The sequence below is a fragment of the Hylaeus anthracinus genome, unplaced genomic scaffold, assembly GCF_026225885.1.
Source record: "Hylaeus anthracinus isolate JK02 unplaced genomic scaffold, UHH_iyHylAnth1.0_haploid 11997, whole genome shotgun sequence".
NCBI lineage: Eukaryota > Metazoa > Arthropoda > Insecta > Hymenoptera > Colletidae > Hylaeus > Hylaeus anthracinus.
The window spans coordinates 1,816-16,047 of NW_026534344.1; the positions used below are offsets into that span (position 1 = coordinate 1,816).

The 14,232-nt window shown below is 40.5% G+C and overlaps 2 protein-coding genes across 8 annotated transcripts in view; one reads left to right on the plus strand and one right to left on the minus strand.

Annotated features, from left to right (window-relative positions):
* The first annotated feature begins 212 nt into the window (after window positions 1-212).
* Window positions 213-5,280, plus strand: LOC128889776 (uncharacterized). 4 transcript variants are annotated; one of them, XM_054147744.1, is made up of 11 exons: window positions 213-612; window positions 1,231-1,312; window positions 1,387-1,534; window positions 1,635-1,760; window positions 1,915-2,066; window positions 2,153-2,269; window positions 2,339-2,399; window positions 2,474-2,766; window positions 2,849-2,980; window positions 3,056-3,277; window positions 3,357-5,280. In XM_054147744.1, exons 3-11 carry the CDS (start codon window positions 1,413-1,415, stop codon window positions 4,481-4,483), a joined length of 2,352 nt encoding a protein of 783 aa, XP_054003719.1. In that variant the 5' UTR covers window positions 213-612; window positions 1,231-1,312; window positions 1,387-1,412; the 3' UTR covers window positions 4,484-5,280. The 4 variants fall into 4 exon arrangements, with proteins under 4 accessions (XP_054003719.1, XP_054003720.1, XP_054003718.1 ...); XM_054147745.1 differs by having other exon boundaries at window positions 213-1,312; window positions 1,616-1,760; XM_054147743.1 differs by having other exon boundaries at window positions 213-1,312.
* A 6-nt stretch (window positions 5,281-5,286) lies between these two features.
* Window positions 5,287-14,232, minus strand: part of LOC128889775 (dorsal-ventral patterning tolloid-like protein 1) — an 18,365-nt gene continuing 9,419 nt past the window's right edge. For 2 of the 4 annotated variants that reach the window (XM_054147738.1, XM_054147739.1), the window contains exon 16: window positions 7,824-11,609. In XM_054147738.1, the coding sequence (XP_054003713.1) occupies window positions 11,095-11,609 (515 nt within the window). In that variant the 3' untranslated portion in view covers window positions 7,824-11,094. Of the gene's footprint in view, window positions 6,119-7,823; window positions 11,610-12,828; window positions 12,969-14,232 lie in introns of those variants that run through there. The other 2 variants (XR_008460500.1, XM_054147741.1) reach the window with 2 other exon arrangements.

A 14,232-nucleotide genomic window follows, 5' to 3' on the forward strand; every position in this document is an offset into this window, starting at 1 on the left:
CTCCCCACCTGACCGCTGGTGCCACAGCCCGCGGTCTCGCCTGTCCCTTTTAGTCGCCTCTTACGACAAGCAGAGATTACTGTGGGCGTATTCTGTTCCCCGACCCACAGGGAAATTCCCGTATATACTAGAAGGAACAAACAAAAAAAAGAAAGTTAGTTAGAGTAAATAAAAGAAAAAAGAAAAAGAACACATCGAACAAACGTTATATGTGTTTAATTTTTTAGTTTTTCTTTTGCTTTCGTAACTATTTAAATAAGGAAATTGTTTTAGTTTTCCGTCATTTTTTATACGTAATCGTTTCGCGATAAAATTACTTTGAATTTTGTTTAGGTTACGTTTTAATTCGTTTGAATTACTCTACACTTATTAATTTGCTTTCCATTCGGCTCGCTTTTCCGAGCTTTTTTTGACAGCATTACTCGTCATTACCGTCACGCCCACATGGCCCACGCGCCTTCAGTTTCCAACAAACTGAACAGTTCGGCGCCGTAAAATCCAGAGGTCACTTGCACTCATACTGTTGCTTCTCATCTATCCTATACTCTTTGTTCTACTCGCCTGTGAATCATAAGGCGTGTTTATGCACCTATACATCGAGGTGTATCCGTGGTGAGTAAGCACTAAGGAGTATACATACATCTATACTATATACTCGCTGCACAATGCTGCACAGGTTATGCACAGATAACCTTATTTCGTGATCGTGATATGTCATACGTATACATATACGCACGATATATCGTTATACAGATACCTAAGCAAGTACGTAAATTAACATTAAACAGAAGCATTTCGTCTTTTCTCGTTCTGTTCAAGCGAAATCATATCGACACGACATACTACATATATTTGACGTTGCAAAGATCGTTTCACGCTTGATTCTTATACCTTTAAACGAATGCTTTTATTTCACGAGACACTTTCGTCGACAGCAAGTTTTCGTACAAAATGTTTACGACTGGTCCGGATCAGTGGGTCGACACTAAACGACAACATGGTATTAAATGTCATGTATTAATGGTATAGTTTCCTATGGAACGTATTTGGCAATTTATTTGTTCAAAATGTAATACAAGTGCAGAGAATCTGCATGAAAGAAGGAGAGGAAAGGAAAGAGTGTCACAGGATTTACCGCATAATTCGACAGAGATGAAATTATAAATTACCTTCTTCCGTCTCTTTAAGACCCTGAACGCATGTTAGCCTTGTAGTAATTATTTTGCACAGATGAAGGGGTAATGGATGACATACGTTGTTGAAATATACGACCGACTGTGCGAAATATCCTTAACAATGACTTGATCGCGAGGTAACTTTTTTGGATATGTAAATCTTGCAAAGGTGAAATAGATCTTAACATTCTTTAATACCATTAATTTGTAGGATACACGCTAAACACATTCCGTAACATGATACGTGCTTTCATAGAGGAAGATGCCTGGTGTTACTGGGTTGTATCCGTTGGAGCTTTACTGTCGTTTCTCGGTTTCATCTTTGCTTGTATCTGCAGCTGCCGCAGGAATGAGAACAAGTAATTATGACTCCTAATATTATTTAAGATTACGTGTCAGTTAATTATAGCATGTAGTGTAATTCACGCGAATACGTTCAGTTGTAATTCCTTTGCACAGGAATGAATTTCTTGGGCTTGATGGTATGGTGACGCTGAACAATACAGAAAACGAGGGCTTCGACGAGGTCCCGACGACGAATGCTTCTCGTTTAGCAACGCAAGATGCCATCGACAATGGAAAAAGGTTTCTATCGCTTCAGCGATCGAGCGACGCGCAAACTCTTTTTCCTAAAACACTCTTAAACTCGATCGCTATTACAACACGATATAAACAACAATTACGTTACGTGCGAAATCTTTTGCCTTGAAACTGAAATACCATTACCCGATGCACGTAGGGCGAGTGGGGCGAACAGAAGTCTCCCGGATATCCCGAAAGACAAGGATAAAAGACCAGAAGACCCGGGCGAATCCGCGTCTCAGGATATTTACGAAGCTACGGAAACGATTGGTGATCACTCTGAACTGTATGCTACTGTACAGGACACAGGTACTGTTGGCAGAAAATTGGTCATGAGATACGTCCACCTTCCCTTGAATCTTCTATAACTAATAGTAGTATTGTGTTTGTTGTAGGAGTGGAGGAAGAGACATGCGAACAGGAAATGCAACAAACTTCGCAGCAAAATTCGTCAACTCGAGAAACCTCAGTCCATCCCTATTCGAGATTTGCGTCTTCCAACTCTGAGACTGGTATGAATGATCGTTATACAATTTGCTTCTAATATCAGACTGAGAATAAAGTTATTCTTTCGATTCCAGTCGAACATCCGTATGCTCAACTTCAAAACGTTCAAAAGATCGAGACTAGTCAATCGAATAGGTAACGATTCGAATCTTCCACTGCACTATCTAATAATAATCAGTTTCGTCGTTAGTTCCGTGTTTATATTGCAGGAATAATATAAAACCGGCAATCGACACCGAGAAACCATCAACTTCGACGAGTCCAGCTACCGGAAATCCGGTTGCTCCACCGCGAACTCGTCGATCATCGTCCCACAATTCCCTTCTCTCTACCGACATTGCTCCCTGCGATATTCAAGCAGCCAATGCTATATCTGGTGGAATACAAGCTAACCAAGAGCTACCATACATAACACCACCGCTTTTAATGTTATTGCCTCAACCACTCCAACCTCAGCCAAACAGCCCGCAGCAGCATTTCAGTGGCGACTCTCAAGACTCGAGTAAATAATATAAAATATTCTTCCTAGTAGAGTGGACCTTTTATTTACTGTTTGTGAAATACCATCATCTTTTTTCTTGTAGAAGGATACACCAGTATAAGCGTAAGGGAGCCCCTGGCTAATATAATCGCACAGACCAAGACAATATGTCGACAGAATCAGTCCATTCGACCCCTCACCGATCCTCATTACGCGACTGTCTCGGATGACTCTGGTATGTACATACACAGATTCGATAAAGGATCAATAAAATGAACACAGCATCGTTATATATTTCGTATCTCGACAGATGAAATGTACGCTGCAATCGATGAGCAAGACAAAATCTACACCAGCGGTAGCGAAACTTACGCTCAGATACAGCCTACGATAACAGAAGTCCAGCGAACCGTGCAAACCGAGCAAACGTTGTATTCGCGAGCCCCGTCCCGATCAGACGAAGTTCACCCTGCCCCGCAACCCCCCAGCGTCGACAGTCTACGCCACGTCGCACACGCTCACTCCAGACAAGGTACCCCAATAATCGAGACATTACCGATAATTCCTCATCTCCGATGTAAACTGTTGATGCGACTTCCTATTGCCTGCAGCTTCCTCCTCGAGTGCCAACAGTTCCATTATGAACCCTGGATCACCGAAACCAGAGAAGCGACAAGCTAATTCGCCGTTGCCTCCCCCGCCAGAAGTCATGACGGACATGTACGCGTCTATCGAGAAGAGAACGAAGCCCGAGGAACGAACCAAACTGACCTTATCTAACGGAAAATCTTTAGAGGACATGTACGCTAAAGTGATGAAGAAGAAGAAAGAAGGGGAGGAGCAAAGTGACGCTCAGATAAGTCTACATACCGCTGAAGTCGTCACAGCTCCAAGCAGAAAGTTGAGTCTCGTCGAAATAAACAGAACTTCATGGTCTAGTCACGAATCTACGGAGATACAAAAGAAGGAACTTGATTCTACCCACTACTCTGTATCGAATAACTCTATAGGTAATGCTGATTTGGAACCAGACATTCCGAAGATAGGTAAAATCGTTTGCGACGACGTGGACGCGGACGTGAGCGTGAGCGCGAGTCCTGAGGCGTCCAAGAATAAGGGCCACGGTTATGAAGCCCTTAATTCTGATATTTCTAAAAAGAATTCATTGATACGTACATCCTGCGATCCCAACTACGAAGTACTGCGACCCCAGCGCTTGATCGCGAATGATACCGATTATCGAACGAATAACGTCGTCTCTGCGACGGTATCGGCTCGAAACAGCACAGATTTGTCAACAACGTACACGATACCACTCAAGCACAGACAGACGAGCAACGCTAGCAGCGAAGATCCGGGGTACGAGAAGGTGAGGCTAAGAAGAAGGATCGAGACTGATCTGGACACGGACTCCGAGCCAAATTATGAAAGTATGCCCCACGATTCTGGAGAACCCAACTACGCATCGGTTTGTCGTCCTGGCGACAGCGATACTGACCCTAATTACGAGTCTGTAAATCACGGAGATCCGAATTACGAGAGTGTCAAGTACATGAGCGTTACTCGCCATGAAGAGCCACCGTACGAGCAAGTGAATAGCTTTAAATCTGACCAGTGTCTAGACGGATACGAAAAGGTGAAGAAACACTTGTTCAACGCCGATTACGAAAGGATACAGCGTTCCACGGAACCAATCAGCAACGGGGATACTGACGACGAACAGTATGTTCAAGTGTAATCGTCTATACACTCGGTTTTTTCTTCGACTTTATAGGTTTAAAAACTGAAAATGGCTGAAATTGTGCTGCAGGCAATATGACATGGCGAGCTAGGGCTTCACATTTACAGGCGTCTTAATTTACAAAAGACGTTTGTATGCAAATTGTAATCGATGTAGGATTCGGTAATATTAAGAGCTTTCGCACAGGAAGCAATATTACTGAATGTTGCAAGTTAGGTACACTCGTTGGTAAGACAACATAGGATCTGTTGGATGAGCAAGACTAATTTTAGCAGATCCAGGGAAACATACTCGTTACACAAAACAAAGATTTTTTTTTTTAACGTACTAAGGGCCTCCAACAACCGGTCTCGGCCTCTTAAGGAGTTTTAGGAGGCCCCGGCTGTAACGTACGATATACGTAGATCCCGTTTGCATATTGCGACATTAGAATCGGGTTTAGTAGCTGCTTATTAGTATCGTGTAAACGCTTCGCTCGTCATCGATAACGTGACATAATTTAACCCTTTGCACTCGAAACAATTTTTAGCGAGGTCGTTAACCACTAGGAGGTGTTTTTAGAAAGCTGAGTGCGAAGGGTTAAGGGGTCTTCTCACTAGAGATTTCAACAAATGGGCCACATTTTCGAAATGTTTTTTTGTCAAACGTATAATCCAAGACAATCATCCTACAGTTTCGCACAAATAAAAGTAATTTTATGGAAACGTTTCGATTTTGTTTCAAGTTATATTTTTCGAAGGTGCCAAACCAAGAATCCAATTCATCAAAATTTCTGAAATTATTTTTCTTTGTAAGCGTGTATGATTTTTAAAGTTACCAATTCGTTATTAAAATTTGTTTACCTGTCCTCTGGTTGACGTCCGGACACTTTATACAGAACAGCCTGCATAGGTCATGAAATTTGATTAATTTTCCACCTACCTATCGCTACCTATAATCTTACCTCACATAATCGTGTCAAAATCAGCAACAAAGATCGCGACATAATAACGATGGGAGAGCTAAACCCAGGATCTAGGAGTGCGTTCGTATAAATATTAATTTCTAATCGTTTCTACTATCACTGGGACCATTTTTCTGTTTGATGACTCAAGTGTATCATGTTTACCCGTTTACCTTTCTGTATAATTATCTATCAGTTCAAGATATCGCGTCACCGAAAAAAACTACATTTTGTAACTTGTTATTTCTCGCTCTCTTTTTCTTTTTCTTTTTCTTTCTTTCTTTCTTTTTTTTTTTTCTCCATTCGTAAGCATTCGTATACACACATACGTATGTATGTAAGGTTCATTCTTTGTACAGTTACTTGAAATCTGACCATTTTTGTATACAAAGACGCGCATTCTTACTTAATAGCATCGAATTAAAAAGAAACTGAGGCAATTTTGCAACGAACCCTGCTTACTATCAACGATTTGTAATCTTTTATACTTTGCCACGAAATAAAATGTTTTTATATATAATAAAAAATAGCTTGAATGGAAAGAATCTCGTTATTGAATTCACGATACACCTCAGGTTTCATATTCCATTTCTCAAACACTTGGCCATCTCCTTATCCCCGAATAACAAAGTAGACAATTTCTTTCTAATAATCGCATCGGCGTCGTGTGGGGTTGGACTAGCGCAGCGCTGAAAACAGAACGAATACAACTGCTCGTTTTGTTTCTTTCGTTTTTCTATAATTTCTTTTCATAAAATACGATTACATGCGCATTACATGTTATCTTAACGCTGAGGCGAAACGTTTTCGAGATGTAAAAGTTTTTCTCGCTTTCTCGGCTTTGTCTCTTAATTATCTTAACTTTTACGATGCTCGATTTGTGTGCACCATCACCGACATCTACGCTCCGTAATTGATATTAAACATGATTTATACTCGGAAATCTCGTTTAATATAAACTACGAAGAAAGGGACGGTGAAAGCCTCGAATATCGACATCGAATTCGCATCAGGTCAGACAAAATTTCTCTCAGCCGAACTGAATTGATTACGCTCTCGCGTACATAAGATAGATTATGGTGCATGCAATAGTATGGACGTAGAGTGTGACCGCGATGACAGAAGGAATGGAATGGACACGTTAATTTCTGTAGTAAAAATGACTTTGGAAAACGTAAACATACTCGACTACGAAAAATTCATCGCCTAGTTATTCGAATGAAAATCTACTGAATATTGAAACTAAATAAAGTAACACAGTTACTTAGCTACCAGACATTGTCGTTCGAATACTTGTTTTAAATACAATTTGCCCATCCCTGGATAAAAGATTGATTGTATAATTTCCTTGGTCTTCTCCCCGGGAACATCGGTCGATGGTAACTTGATATATCGTTTTGGTAAAACTATTGGCATCCGTACATCAAATTGTTTCGGGAGAACGAGAAATTGGGTTTAAATTGTTTCACGCGTTACCGTCCGACAACGAGAGGTAACTCGCGTTACGCACGTTCCATTTATATGTATATATATATATTCCCATTCGCGTCTACTTTCCTACGTCTAAATATACGATATAGTCGTTGTGTGTTGTTGATCGCGTTCTTACGACCTACGTACTTCGTAATGGAATGTTTGGTGGTCTCGGAGAGAAAGGAAGGGCAAAATTGTTGAGAACGCGTTCAAGAATTTTGTATTCGACGATTTCTTGACGATTTGCGTCTTCCTTTCTACTCTACCCTATTGTCGTTTCAATAGGTTCTTTTCGCTTTTTAACCGTCTCAAGGTACAATTTGTTTTGCACGTTTCGATCGGATGTTTTTAAGAGTACCTGAAACTAGTAAACAATGATTATCTGCTGGTCCAATATTGGGTTCAGAAATTGATTCGGATCAATGAGACCAAACTTAAACTATAAAGCGTGCTCGATAACAAATGCATATTCACAATATTACTGTAGATTAAAGGTTTGTTGCAACGTGGTGTTTGGTTCATAAATAATAGTGAAATACTAAGTACATTTAAAAATTCAATTTGCTATTCCTCATTTTCAATTGTAATCAAAACTGGAACTTGAACCAACAATCGCACGTGCATTGCCTGTCGAGTGCTATAAATTGTATACGTGTATGCTACAGAGTCGACCAAATAGCTATACCACGCTACTACGTCAACCGATTCTGAATTACACGTTTCTGTATGTCGAGAACAGTTATGCATTCGGTGCGAAAAAAACCTGAATATATGATTTTGTGCGCTGCTTTGGTTATTCGTTGGAAAAAAAAAAAAAAGACAGTTTTGAACGTTCTACGTACGGAACAGAGATGGACAAAATACTTATCCAGATGAAAATTTCGAGTAACCAATAAAAGATAAACAACTTAACGATACTGCTTGTGCAAGACTTACTTTATTTTATTATTCCGATAAAATTCTATCCATCTCCGCTACAAAGTATATCGTGTGCGAAATTTTCCGATCGTTTCGTAACGAGCTAACGAGCTTTATCTACAATACGAGAATACATCGCGCTGTATTTTTGGTACGAGGGTAAAAGATATTGAACACAGCTCCTCGACGTAGAAAAATTTCGTCGTTGCGTCCCGCGACCGTTCATCTTCGCGTTGATCCTATATATCTCGAGTCGTTCCAACATTACCGTACAAATACACAAAAGGCTCGTCCCACTTTCGATGTTCACACTTTTATCCATTTATCTTTTTGCTAGGTATACGACATGACGACACTGCTATTTTAATATTCACAGTTCAATTAATTCGTGTAACTCGACGCGTTGGTGACGCGTTACAATTTCAAATGACAGCATTTATCGTTAATTAAACATTCACGCATACGCGGGATTAATATACCGGTGTAAGTAGTCGTAAATAATGTTTATTGTTAATGTTTGGTCATGCAGGTAAAAGTAATCTGGATGAACGACAAGGGGAAGTGTGAGTGGAGAGCGAGGTTAGAAATGTTGTGCTAGACGGACAGGATTGTGCACGCATGCGCGACCTGCGCGCGGATCTGACATGACCGCCAGCTTTACCGAGGCAGATCGAATCAAATTTATTTTTTAATGTATTATTCTCTACAATTTCTACTGTTTAAATAAAATGTTTCTTTTCGATAATAGAATACCGATGGTCAGTTTGAACGTTTCGTTCAGTATCCCTCCTTACCGTAGCTTATACTTTCTATCGATACATTATATAAATTACTCAACACTTTATAATTGTATTTGCATGTACATATGTATACCTCATTTCCTCTTACCTTGGGCTGTTTATTAATTTTCGAGAAACTGTTCGGCAGTTTCCACTCGATCACATGCGTCAAAATTCTCGATCCGTCTAACACCACTGGCTGGAATCAGGGATGTTCGACTCTTGAGGAGAAATTGATCCTAGAAAAAGAATCTGATGCAAATTAAAAAAATGTAAATCTTGAAATCTGATGTTGAAATTCCAACAAAAAAATTCCTAAAAAATTCTGAATAGCTTAAAGAAAATCAAATAAATTTAGAATCGAACATCCCTGGTATACGTCGCGTTTAAAAAAGAATGTTCGTCAAGATAATTACGTGTTTGTATCCTCGAGCTACCTGTTGCGCATGGATGGATCGTATTCGGTAAGTTTTCGCGTTTGAGCGTAGAAAACTGTGTTACGATGTAACTGTTTCTTGGTAAAAAGGCATCAAGTCTACTCGTACAAAGTTTATCGCGTACAAGTCACGTATTGCGCAACACTTTCCTCGAAGACATATAAAGACACACGAACAAAGGTCGGACCAAGGTCGAAACCATAAAATTACACACACTTGGACTATTACAGTTTCCCTGACCGCGCAACAAAATTCGATACAAAATTCGTATCGTTGGATACTAAAACGATAACGATGCATATCTACATATGTATACAAATGTTTAATTATCGAGAAACAGAGTAGAAGCGATAGACGGTGCCGATAGGATTTAGGATACATGTGAAATGTACCGGTATTGGTTACGCAACAGCAACAGCAACAGCAACAGCAACAGCAACAGCAACAGCGATAACAACAACAACAACAACAACAACAACAACATCATCAACGAATCGAGTTAACTCGGCGTAAAAATATATTTCGCGTTCTTTCGAAGGAACAAGAGTATCGAGACATCGTTGATAACAATTACGCTGATTTCCTGACGCTTTTCCACTTCCAGTTCGAGCAACTAATCAACCAAAATGACGTCTTTGGCGGGGATGAGCACGTCCGAATGATTCTTTAATCGAACACATACATTCGAAATACTAAACATACGTGACCCGTGCTCGGAATAAAGTCTATGCTTACTCGACGATTAAATATAAAATCCTGATACGTTTGGCATTCACTAGAAAATTACAAGATACCAAATTCGTATGCGTATTTTGCATTTCACGAATAAAAGTATTAGGTAGCTATATAATCGTCTAATGAAAACATGCGAATACTTTGAAGCAATCGAGTACAAACACAATAATATAAATTAGCAAGATATTCGTCGCTCGATTACTACATGAAATACACTTTGCCCATCCCTGGCCTGCGGTTGAAATTAATTCCGATGCTCAACCCTACAGCTTAACGTATAATTACATCCACGACTCATCGGATTACTCGCTGGAATTCACTAATACGACCCTTTTAAATTATGTCTACATTTGTGCACGTGCGTGCACAGATCGATACAACGCGCACGCACCACGCTAAACGCGCGTATACAAAAATTATACGTAATATTACAAGAGCGTCTATGATACAGTTGCTACCGTGTATATCGTGCATACGCTCTAGAAACTCCAGAGACCAAAGGCTCTAGAGACTCGGACGTTTAAAATATTTGAAAAAGAAAAGGAGAATCATTTGCTATACGAATCAAGCACAAACACTCTAACGAAACTCGCTCTAATTATTGTTACACGGATGCACGATACTCGACGAAACGCGACGGTGCATCCACGTTAGTGACGGGACTGATACGACAAATCTTACGATATATGGTGATGATATTTGAGCAATTCGATAGCAAAGTACTTGACCTAATGGGAAGCATCGAATAGTATCGAAACGTCGGGTACTCGGTATCAAATTTCTATATCGATGCTTTGAGAATTAACATGGAATTATGCATAGATATTATTGTAAATATATCAAAGACAATAAACGCGATATTAAACATTTATCGATACAATAAATTCTTGATAGTTTCGTTTCCGATTTCCAGTACATCGTTATGAGCATCTTTATTCGTAGTATTCATATAAAATGAAGTACCTTTCGAGAATATACGACATTTCTCGTTTACGACATTTATCCATGAAAAATGAAGTTTTTCTCTTTACAAAAGTATCGGTATTGAAAATCGATACCACATACTGTAAGCGATTAACACGTATCAATGTAGATATCAAAATGGTTCGATACAAAATGATACTGTACTATCTGGCATCGATAGTACCAACACGGTATTAGTCCCATCACCACTCCACCTTTCCATTCTCAAAACTGCCGCAAATCCTAGCAACTTTGTAGACTTTTTTGCACGATCGAGGTCAAACGAATACCCAGTCGATAGAAAGAGTTTGGCCAACAATGTACAGCAACAAAGAGTTTCACGCGATCCAGCACGAGGTGTCACACGCTGTCGAGGCTGCTGGCTTCCTCGACGCACGCTTGCTCGTTATCGCTCTCACTGGCTGGACTGGCCGATGCCTCCAGCTGATATCTCGCCGCGTACTCGTCCGTCTCGTCTTGATAATGGTGCTGGTGATGTTGATGTTGATGTTGATATTGATGTTGATGTTGATGTTGGTGCTGATGTTGATGTTGATGTTGATGTTGATGCTGATGCTGATGCTGATGCTGGTGTTGGTGTTGATGCTGCTGCTGTTGCTGTTGATGCTCGTGGTGATGATGGTGATGAGGATAATGATGGTGATGATGACGGTGATGGTGAAGGAGATTTTCGGGATGGTAACATCGATGGGTCTCGTCTACGCGTTGACGCAAGTCGTCCAGGTGTACCGACGGAACGCGTCTCTTCAGTTTACGATGGTAAAAGAGGCAAACGACCAGTGCCACCAGAACCGCGCCAGCGACGTATCCCGCGACTTCACCGTAGCTATCCGTCCGTACGACGGCCGTGTCACCTGAAATGCATTCCATCTCTTTCAGACGCGGATTCAAACGAATATCCAATCGGTGAGAGCCTTTCCTCTGACCCCCAACCCCCATCGGAACCTTCTCCGCCGTTTTTCCCTCCTTTCAGGTTTCTTTACGTTTACTGCGCCAGCTTTACGAGCCTCGCCAGGGATGGGCACGTACCAAGTATCGAATATACAATGTATTTAACGCTTAAACAGAACGACGAATAACCTGATATCTTAATGTAGGAAACGTTTGGGTTAATACCTTTATTTACAATTTTCCGCGCACTTTAACTCGATTTCAATCGAAACTCGAAGGGAAAAAACGGAAGCTGGGAGTTGCCGGATGCAGAGAAAGAGTTAAATAAATATGTGTACTCGTGTTTGTATGTGTGAGAGAGAAAGAGAGTTGACATGCTACGGTATACGAAGAAAAATAGCATTCATCGTAATCATGCGCGGGCTTCAAAGGTGAAACCAATATCGAATCAACGTAAATCTCTAAACATTCGTAATTCCAGGTACGTGTGACTGTTTGGAATCAAATAAATATCAAGGTATTGCCTCTGTGTTTACGATTCGCGAATAAACGAGTCTCCCAACGGAACATGATCGTTGAGAAAGTTTGGTGACAAGGATTAACGATGGTTGGTACGATATCATTGATACGATTCCCAAAAATATACGTGGTACACAGTAATGGTCGGATAAATGAAACGAAATCATTCTCCATTGCTGTCCACGTTCCTTTAACTCGAACGAGAAACGAACTTGAAAGCGTTACTGCAGGCGCATCGACGTGGCTTATGGTGTTGAAATGAAAGAGTAATTTTAACGGGTTGTTGTACTCTTGTCGCATCAGCTCGATCCGTTTCCCTATCAAAGAGCTTTCTATTTAGCATCAACAGCTACTAATAATAATAGCCATGCGTGAGCAGTGAGCTGCTTTAAAGTTCGCTGTTTCGCTGACTATTGACGTCGTTCCCCTTTCTCGTCGCGTCTAACTAGATCTCAGGCTGAGGTACAAGAAAAACCAATTCCTGGAACACAAACTCCGCCTGTCTCGGATAACTGAAACGCCTGCGGACCCAAAATCGTTTCAGTTATCCGAGCAAATACAGTATCCCTCCGGTTCGAACGTTGCTTACAAGAGGCGTATAATTTTCGTTGGCACGTTAAAAACTAAAACACGGTACATGTGCAATACTGTGAGTGAACTCACGTGATAGGGGAGATCATAACATGCCGGATCGTCGGAAGCTTCATGAAGGGCTCAGATGGCCACGAACACAAAGCACAGAGAGAGAAGAAGCATGGCAGAGACTCCAGCCAGTGCTGGCGACAATGGGGCTGATGCTGCACCTGCGACACCACACACACAGTCATTCACCCACTCGATCCTTTCATTCTACTCGTCTGTACATACGTCTACGTAACTCTACTTACCTAGAAAATAACAATTCTGTACATATTTTGTCCTCGAGTACTTGTTTATTACTCTCTCTCTCTTTTTCCTCGAATCGAACATCAACTATCGTCCTCTAGACTATTTTCTTTGTTTGTATTTTGTTATCTCTCGAGGAACGATATCATTCGATAAGACTTACTAGGTCACGGGGGAACGTGTGCGAACGCAATAGTCGCATAATCAAGTAAGGAATAACACTTTCGTGAAGTATGTTTGACACGGTTAGACGGGTCAAACGAACTCGACGACACATGCTCCGTGCAGTATTTACGAATTTGTTTGTCCAGCAAGTACGACGTGTTTGTTTTCTTTTCCATCGAAATAATTGAGAAATCTTACTCTCGACGTATAGTTTTCGAAGTTTGTCGTTACCCGCTGTCCTCGTATCGAACGGATAATAGAAAAAGATGTAAAAGAAAGTGTGAAACCTGGTAGCTTGTTCTTCGTCTAAACGCAGCGATCGTCTAGTTTCGTTGCGCGGCGTTTTGTTCGATTCTTTTTATGTATTTACATACATCGTACATGCCATACATACATACATACATACATACACACTCGCGTATATGTATATGCGTGCGTATATGTACACGTGTATGTGTGCACAGAATATGCCCCAACAAGTGAAACGCGCTAGACAGGGGGGAATTGGGGAGATGAGAACAGTGAGGAAAGTTCATGAAAACCTTTTGATGACCTTGACATTATTCTATTCAGATGATATTTTAAATATTTCTACACGATATATTCGATAACTCATAGTTTCTATATTATTTCTTAATAAATAGATTAATACTGGAAGCCTACCAGATCCATCCCTCATACAAAAATATCACGCGTACAGTAATGCGATAGAGTGGTTTGATCAGTTTGATCGAATAAAACATATGCTTATGAGAACTTTTTTCATTATTCTTACATCCCTAATTCATCACTGACGCGGGCTTTGCGTGTCGAGGTGTACTCTATGTGCATACCTACACGTAAAGGATCGATTATTCAAGGTATTACGATACAAAAAGAGAATACGCTTGGACAAGTTGTAGAACACAGTGTCTATTGAACGATCCGAAGGAATTACATACTCGTTGGATCGGAGTATAGTCTATAGCGGAAAGAGATATATATGTATACATATGTGTATATATATATATATATATA